Source organism: Piliocolobus tephrosceles, chromosome 12 (assembly GCF_002776525.5).
Source record: "Piliocolobus tephrosceles isolate RC106 chromosome 12, ASM277652v3, whole genome shotgun sequence".
NCBI lineage: Eukaryota > Metazoa > Chordata > Mammalia > Primates > Cercopithecidae > Piliocolobus > Piliocolobus tephrosceles.
The window spans coordinates 1475597-1484419 of NC_045445.1; the positions used below are offsets into that span (position 1 = coordinate 1475597).

The following is an 8823-nucleotide window of genomic DNA, read 5'->3' on the forward strand; positions in this document are numbered from 1 at the left end:
TCACCGTGTTAGCCAGGATGGTCTCGATCTCCTGACCTCGTGATCCACCCGTCTCGGCCTCCCAAAGTGCTGGGATTACAGGCTTGAGCCACCGTGCCCGGCCAAAAGTAACCATTTTAAAGTGAGCCGTTCCGTGGCATTGAGCACATACACAGGAATTCACTTTTTCCAGCGCGTGCAGAAGGCCCAGGGGGATTTTCTGGCTGTCTCCGGCCTGACCAGCTCTGCTATTTCCCTGCAGGGTCTGGCCCTCACTGCAGGACAGGTTCAGCTCACTGAAAGGGGTCCCAACAGAGGTGAAGATCCAAGGTAGGTGGAATCTTGGTCTATTCTGAGCTTGTTCACAGCCTCCTTATTGAGTTGTAGTGCATGTTCCATTGGACCGACGTTTTCTTTTAGGTGGTGCACGTGGTGTGGATGTTGCTAGAGCCTTCTTGAACCCCACCCTTTCCTAGGCATGGCAGGTGGGAGAACTCTCGCAGGGACCTAGAGCACATCAGTCCCTGCAGCGCTGGTGGCCAGAGACAGAGATTGTTGCCGATGCCAGCAGTGGTTCCGTCTTCCTGTGTCAGTGGTGTGTGACACGCTGTCTACACGTGGCGTTTCTAGGGGCGCCTGTTGCTCTCCAGCGGGACTTGCCTTGTAACCTCCTTTCCATCATTTCTTGGTAGAAACTGTACTTAACCTGGTAATGAACAGTAGATAAAGGCGAGCAAAATTGTAGTCCCCAAGTTGGTGGCTAACTTTTCACCTTCATGGTGATCTCTCTAGAAGTTGGTGGAATGTCAAAGGTCAAATTTTTCATGGGCCTATGTCTATTCTGGCCACTCCAGGGTAGATAAGCTGGACCCTGGAGTCGTGATTCCTGCCCCAGCTGGCATTGCCACATGAGTTATCTGGGGCCAGTTCTCCCTGTGCTGAGGTGGGCCAGGAGAATGAGGGATTGTTTTAGAGCAGCCGGTGGGCAGACCTGGGCCACACAGAGGCACTGCCCTTCTCCCCGGAGCTGCCATGTCTGGTACAGTCCAGATTCTCTGACCCACACCCACACATGTGCGACCTAGCCCGGCCTTAGCCCTGACACCGCCACTCCCAGCCTCTTTTCTCTCCTGTCAAGTGGGGATGAAACCCAGTCTTGCCTACCTCGTGGGAATATACTGAACGTCAGACTTGTCAGAGTGCAGGTGGGAGAGACCAGGACCAGTAGGGTGTGAGGATAGTTCAGGAATTCATCCGACAAATGGTTAAGGAGCAGCCACCGCATGCGAGGTACTGTTCTGGTCCTGGGGTACAGCAGTGAGTTCCGCTGCCCTCGTGGCGCTTGCATGGTAGCAGGGAGAGACAGGTGCGAGAGGGTAGGAGAATTGTCCATGCACCTGCCAGTGGGAAGCACTGGAAGCAGCCAGCTGAGGGCTGAGGGATCCTGCAGGGCTTGGGGGAAGGGTGGTGCTGTCGACATAAGACGGCAGGAGGGGTGGAAGCCAGCGCGGCATATGCGGAGAGGAAGAGCATGTGCACAGGGCCCCAGGTGGGCTGTGCCTGGCAGCTTGGAGGCACAACAAGGAGGCTGGTGTGGCTGGAGTGCAGGGGAGGGCAAGGAGTGAGGTCGGGAGGGGACGGGCCAAGGAAGACCGAGTTCTGCTGTTGGCTGTAACGAGACCCCTGGCCCACTGTGCTGGGAGTAGGGTGCCCGGGGAAGAGGCAGGGAGAACGGCGCGGGGCTCTTGCAGCAAGTGGTCCAGGTGAAAGTTTGGAGGGGAATGCAGGAGGCAGCGCTGGCCAGATCCTGGATTTGTAGGGTTGGCTGGACTCGCTGAGAGGAAAAGAGGGGTCAGGGAGGACTTGAGGATGTGGGGTTAAGGGTGGTGGTGGAACAGGCTTGCCTAGGCATGCAGTTGGCATTTGTGTGGTGGTCCTGGGGTTACTGAGTGCTTCCCCACAGACACTCTGCTTACTTCCTGCAACAGACCCTCCAGGGCTAGGGGGAGGGACAGGTCTGGCATCAGCCCCAGGCTTTATGGCTCCAAGTTACTCAGAAAATGCCCTGGGCATCCTGGCAGATGTGGCTGGACGATCTGCAGTGTGCACGGCACCAGATTCCCCATGCATGAAATGCAACAAGGCCTGCCACCCCCAGGGCTGCCGGCAGGGTGATAGCAGATGATGGCACGAAGGTCCTTTAGGACACGGCCAGACGGGAGCAGTGATTCCACTTGCTTTGGCCTTGTGGGGTCTTGGAGAAGCTGGCACACAGTGCGCTGTAGAGGTTCCCTGACCCCGGTCCACTCCTCAGGCAGCTGCTGGCTTCTGCTCAAAGCCAGAGTGAGTGACCCCATACCTGGGAGAGCATTGGGTACAACTCCTGATTTTCAGACAAGGAAGCTGATGCCCAGAGAGGGGTGGGGCCACTCAGCAAGAGGCAGCGCTGGCACCTGGGTGCCTTCCACCTGCCTCCTGGCCCACACTGGTCTCCTGTACTGAGTCTGGCCTGTAGGTACTGGGCTTCCCGGGTGTCTGCTGTTCGCTGCTGTCTGGGCAGGTGCCTGCTGTGATGGGCTCTTTGTGTTTCAACAGAAATGACGAAGCTGGGCCATGAGCTGATGCTGTGTGCGCCAGATGACCAGGAACTCCTCAAGGTAAGGGGGCCCCTGTCTGCTCTGCAGACGACACGCACACTTTCTGCCCTGGGCGGGGAACCTTGTGGTGCCGGCTGACGTGGGAGGATTTTCCTCCCCTAGTGTCTTTGAGGTTCCTCAGGCCCTGGGGCTGGCTGAGTGCCCGGGCAGGCTGCTTCTCTAGGCATCCCTGGGGCCAGAACTGCTGGAATTCTCTTGGGTAGACCCTGGTTGTCCCTGGGGCACAGGGGAGAGGGCAGATCTCTGGCTTCTTTTTTTTTTTTTTTTTTTTGAGACGGAGTCTTGCTCTGTTGCCCGGCTGGAGTGCAGTGGCCGGATCTCAGCTCACTGCAAGCTCCGCCTCCCGGGTTTACGCCATTCTCCTGCCTCAGCCTCCCCAGTAGCTGGGACTACAGGCGCCGCCACCTCGCCCGGCTAGTTTTTGTATTTTTTAGTAGAGACGGGGTTTCACCGTGTTAGCCAGGATGGTCTCGATCTCCTGACCTCGTGATCCGCCCGTCTCGGCCTCCCAAAGTGCTGGGATTACAGGCTTGAGCCACCGCGCCCGGCCGATCTCTGGCTTCTGATGACCAGTGGGATGGAGAGTGTCCTGTCCTTGGTTAATGACTTCATTCTTCATTCATTCTGGCGCCTGGCTCCCAAGCCCTTGTGGCCTGAGAGTTTCTCCCGAGGTCCCTCGTCTACCCCGCGGTAGGTCAAAGAAACCCCAGCACCCACATTATCGTTTCTAAATTTTGAAATAATTGTTTTCACTCGATGATTATGAGTAACGCTACTATGAACATTCTTGCATATGTTTTTTGACTGAACAGGTTTTCTTTTTTTTTTTTATATCTGAAGAGATTTATTTATGTGACCAATGGCCTATGACATAGCCCCAGGAGGTTCTGAGAACACGTGCCCGAGGTGGTCACTTATGCAGTGGCACACTGCATAAGATGTCAATGAATGCATGTGAGATGCACATTGAGTGGTTGAACACGTGTTTTCAGTCCTCTTGGGTATATAGCTAGGAGTGGATTTGCTGGGTCACAGGATCACTCTGTGCTTAACTTTTTGAGGAGCCCCCAAACTGTTTTCCACTGTGGCGGCACCATCTTCCTTTTCCAGCAGCAGTGCGGGAGAGCTCCAGTTTCTCCTCATCCTCACGGGCACTCGCTGGCATCCGTCTTGTTGATTCTAGCCACCCTGCTCGGTGTGGGGTGGTATCTCATTATGGTTTTGATTTGCATTTCCCCATGACCGATGATTTGGAGTGTCTTTTTGTGAGCTTGTTGGCCATTTCTGTATACGCTTTGGAAATATTTCCATAGTCATGTCCTTTGCCCACTTATTAATTGGGTCACTTGTCCAGTGAACTTTTTTTTGTTTTTTAAATTAATAGACTTAATATTTTAGGATAGTTTTAGATTCACAGCAAAAGTAAGCAGAAAGCACAGAGAGTCCCCACAGGCCCCCTGCCCCACACATACACAGCCTCTCCCGCCATGGACACCCCGCACACGGTGGCTCCTTTGTCACAGTCCATGAACCAGCATGGACACATTGTCACCCAAAGTCCATATCCAGTGAGTCTTCTCTCCTGTGGTTGAGAGTCCGTGGTTCTTCACGTGCCAAGTAGTTCTCTGGACATTTTACCTATTACTTTGGCTCTGGGAGAATGTATTTTCCACACAATTTATATTTGTATAAATATTTGTGCTTTAGCAGGCACTTGACCTGCTTAGGTTTAAGCGGCAAGTTCAGCTGCCTCCCGCCTGTTGCCTGCGGTTCCTTCCAGCATCAGCTCTGTTTCTGCAGCCTTTGCATGGCTCTTCGGGTCCCCCCTGTGTGTGCGCCACCCAGTGGTCAACCTGGGAGTCTTTGCTGGGCTCATCAAGAGCAGAGCCACTCATGCACAGGTGGGCCTGAGCCCAGGCATTATAGATTTGTGGGGTCACTTTCTTGAGCTGTTTCCTCTCCATTGTCTCTTCAATACATTCTAGTTCCCTGGGGCTCCCTTTTTCTGTTCTCCAGACGTAAACCACCCACATCCGTGACGGTGGTGGCACGGCCAGCCCCCTGCCAGTCTGCAGGAGAACTCAGAATCCTGGTGTTCCTCCCTGACCCACCTGCTGCCATTCGCTTCTCAGAGCGTGCCAGCACCTGCCCCGTGCTTTCTGCCCAGCCGCGGGAGGACTGCGCTTGCTTTATATTTCCACATTGGCATTGTGGCAAAATGCACTTTACATAAAATCTAGCATGTCAGCCATGAAAACAATTTCCTAACAGGCCCTGTGGGAGCGCACTTCTCTCTCTCTTTTTTTTTAATTTAAAAAATTATGGTAAAATACACATCACCTCAATTGTACCACGTTCACCATTTTTAAGTGTGTGGTCCAGGAGCATAAGCACATTCACAGTGCTGTGCAGCCATCACCATCATCCAGCCGCAGAACTTGTTCATCTTCCCAAACTGAAACTTCGTCCTCAATTTTTAAACTGTGTTATAGCATACAATTTAGTGGTCTTTAGTACATTCACAATGTTGTATGACCACCACCTGTATCCAGTTCCACATTTTCATCACCCCCAAAAGACCCTGAACCACTGAGTAGCCACTCTCCGTTCCCCACAGGCCGTGGCAGCCACTGAGTTACCATCTGTCTGTATGTCCTTGGAGTGCAGTGCTGGAATATGTGGCCTTTGGTGCCTGGCTTCCTCACTGAGCACAAGGTTTTCAAGGTTTGTCCATGTTGCAGCAGCACGTAGCAGGATTGCATTCCTTGTTATGGATAAACAAAGGAGTTGGAGAATTCCGTTGGCATTATTGAGACCTGGGAGTTGAAGGAGGGAGAAAGGAGATACAGATTTAAGATCATTAGGTAGGGTCAACCCTTGTAGTCCTGAGTTTTAATTGGGAATATCAGCATGAGCCCCCGGGCTTCAAGCGATCCTCCCACCTCAGCCCTCTGAGTAGCTGGGGTCACAGGCATACACCACCACACTCAGCTAATTTTTAAAATTTTTGTAGAGACAGGGTCTTGCCATGTTGCCCAAGCTGGTCTCGAACTCCTGGGCTCAGGCGATCCTCCCGCTTTAGCCTTCCAAAGTGCTGGGATGACAGGCGTGAGCCACTGTGCCCATCCTCTTAATATATTCTTACCTTAAGGAACATATATGTATTTCCTTATCTTATGCCCTGAAAATGCCTAGAACAATGACATCCCGGCTGTAACACAGGCGGAAACACAGAGAGCAGCAGTCACCCAAGACTTGGGTCATGTCCGAGGAACTCAGGAGCCAACTAGCAATAGTCAGAGAGGGGCCAGTGGGAGCCTCCTAAGCATAGGGGTTGCAGTAGACAGGCACACTCCACATACGCCCAAATCCAGGTGTTCATAATGATGTTTTATGAAGTCATCAATTTGACACTAAAAACATAAGCGACAAAAGAAAAAGCAGATCAATTGGACTTAATTAAAATGAAGCACTTTGGTCCACCAAAGGACACCATGAAGAATAACATAGAAGTGTTATTCTTAATGGCCCGAAAGTGGAAAGAGCCCAAATGTCCATCTACTAGTGAACATATAAACTAACTAGCAATAAAAAGGAAAGCAACTGTTGATCTGCGCTAGGACACACGTGATCCTCGCCAGCCTCATGCTTGGTAGTGTATGATTCCATTGCTGTGTAGCATCTAGATAGGCCAGGTCAGTGCTGTGGGGACGTGGCAGCCCGCTGCCCCCAGATCACCTTGGAGCACATGATTGTGGCCAGCACCACCATGCAGGCAGTGAGCCCTCCCAGTGCCGTCACCCCTGTCCTGGGTGCCCTGAGCTTCTCGCACCTGTGCTCCTGAATCTTCCTCAGTTGGATGTCATGGTGATGCCCAGTCTCTATGCTATTAACAGTGTTGCCAATTTTACCTTATCATTGCCGCCTGCCATACACTGTTCTGAGGAAGGCACCAGAACGGACTGGCTCAGCCAGCCGCTGGAAAGCAGGCCACCGCTCAGCCCCATCCTGTCAGCTTCATCTGTTCCCAGCGGGGACGGCAATCCTTGGAGGAGAACAGGCCTTGTCCTGGAGGTGTCCCTGTGGGCTGTGTTCTGTCACAGCAGACCCTGCTGTGTGCTGCCCGCCCACCCAGCAAGCCATGCTGTCAGCTGCACGACAGACACACGCTCTCATAGGTTTCTGCAGTGCTTGGCCCATTCCGGCATGTGGTCCCAGCATCATTACAGCCCAAGGCAGGGAGCACTTGCTAGTCCAAGACATTGCCGGGCAGGCACAGAGTCATTGATGGGCCAGACCCCTCCTTTCCACTGGCTCCTGGCAGGGGTGGCATGTGGGGGCAGGGGCACTGGCGACAGCTGGTCTTGGCCTGGCTTAGGTGGAGCCACTGAATGCCTGTGGCCTTCCTTGCCCAGGGCTGTGCCTGCGCCCAGAAGCAGCTGCACTTCATGGACCAGTTGCTTGATGCCATCCGGAACCTGACCGTTGGGTGCTCCAGTTGCTCGAGGTAAAGGTGTGGATGGCCCAGGTGGGCAGTATTCACGGGCTTCTCTTGGTCCTAGTTCTAGAGCTTTTAGGGCCGGGGTGTCACTCCCCCTCTGATGCTGGCTGAGGTGGGACACCCTCCTTGGGAATCTGGCTGGCCAGTCGGGCCAGGCAGCGTACAGGCAAGGGGCGTCTGTGTCCCAAGGGTGCTGGCTGCTGCCCAAGGCCCTGGGGGTGAGTGTGAAGGTGGGTTGTGGGACTCAGAGCAGACGGGCCAGGCACAGAGGAGGGTGAGCACCTAGGGTGCCCCATGGGTGGGTGGGTAGGCGGACAAAAATGGAGGAGCCAGGGCAGACAGATCGGGCAGGATTCCGCGCAGTGGGGCTGGTCCTGGCCTCTGTGCCTAGCCCCGATGTGCCTCTGGGGCCTTCCCTGTGGGGCTGAGGGCCTGCTGGGCCAGTGCTCTGGCCTGTGACAGTGTGGCCCTGGGGGCTGCCTTTGCAGCCTGATGGAGCACTTCGAGGACACCAGGGAGAAGAACGAGGCCTTGCTAGGGGAGCTCTTCTCCAGTCCCCACCTGCAGATGCTCCTGAATCCAGAGTGCGACCCATGGCCCCTGGACATGCAGTCCCTCCTCAACAAGCAGAGTGATGACTGGCAGTGGTATGTGCTCCTGGAGGCCTTGGCAGCAGCACCCTGGCCTGCTATCCCAGCCCCAGGCCGCTTGGTTCTGTTACTGCAGGCAACCCTGGCAGCGGTGAGTTGCAGGTGTCCCCTTTCTCTCCCTGCAGGGCCAGTGCCTCTGCCAAGTCTGAGGAGGAGGAGAAGCTGGCGGAGCTGGCCAGGCAGCTGCAGGAGAGCGCTGCCAAGTTGCATGCGCTTAGAACGGAGGTAAGGGTGCTAGCTCCTGGGAGAGGGGAGCTTGGAGGCAAGGCCCTGCTTTGTGACCTCCTTCAGCACGTGAGGCTTAAGTGAGGTTGCTTGTGCACTGGGCCTGACATGTTCTAGAATACTGTGGTGCTCATTCCGTGGGGAGGTGAGAGATGGGTGCTGTGGCTAGGGAGAGGGATCAGCCTCAAGTATTGGGCGGTGCCCACGCCTGAGCACATTGCCATGTGCCTTGCCGCACGTGGTCCTCCTGGCAGCCCTTGACCTGGCCTCTGTTTGATTGTGGAGGAGACCGGGGCCCAGGGGAGAGTGAGTGACAGGGCTGAGGCTGGGAGCCAGAAGGTCTTGCCCTGGCTTGAGTTGCTCGGTACAGTTTCCCTGTCTCCCTGTTTCTGGAAGCTTTCTTCCTCGCCCTGATTGTGCAGTGTCTGAGGTGAGGGCTGATGGCAGCCTGGCTGGCAGGCAGGGCAGCCTCGAGGGACTCTGCCTCTGGCTTTGCAGTACTTTGCACAACACGAGCAAGGGGCCGCTGCGGGCGCAGCCGACGTCAGCACCCTAGACCAGAAGCTGCGTCTGGTCACCTCCGACTTCCACCAGCTAATCTTGGCTTTCCTCCAAGTCTATGACAACGAGCTGGGCGAGTGCTGCCAGCGCCCAGGCCCTGACCTTCACCCGTGCGGCCCCATCATCCAGGCCACGCACCAGAATCTGACTTCCTACAGCCAAGTAAGGGTCCCCTTCCCCTCCCCTCTAACTGGCCCACATTCTCCCCTAGATACCACCCCCCCCCCCCCTCCCCCCCCCCTGCTCGGCG

The 8823-nt window shown here is 55.0% G+C and overlaps 1 protein-coding gene across 3 annotated transcripts in view; it reads left to right on the forward strand.

Annotated features, from left to right (window-relative positions):
* The window catches only part of HAUS7 (HAUS augmin like complex subunit 7), a 24312-nt gene that overhangs the window by 8686 nt on the left and 6803 nt on the right, over positions 1 to 8823 (forward strand). For all 3 annotated transcript variants that reach the window (XM_026451411.1, XM_026451413.2, XM_026451412.2), the window contains exons 3-8: positions 242 to 309; positions 2575 to 2636; positions 7052 to 7143; positions 7626 to 7784; positions 7913 to 8012; positions 8511 to 8735. In XM_026451411.1, the coding sequence (XP_026307196.1) occupies positions 242 to 309; positions 2575 to 2636; positions 7052 to 7143; positions 7626 to 7784; positions 7913 to 8012; positions 8511 to 8735 (706 nt within the window). The remainder of the gene's footprint in view (positions 1 to 241; positions 310 to 2574; positions 2637 to 7051; positions 7144 to 7625; positions 7785 to 7912; positions 8013 to 8510; positions 8736 to 8823) is intronic.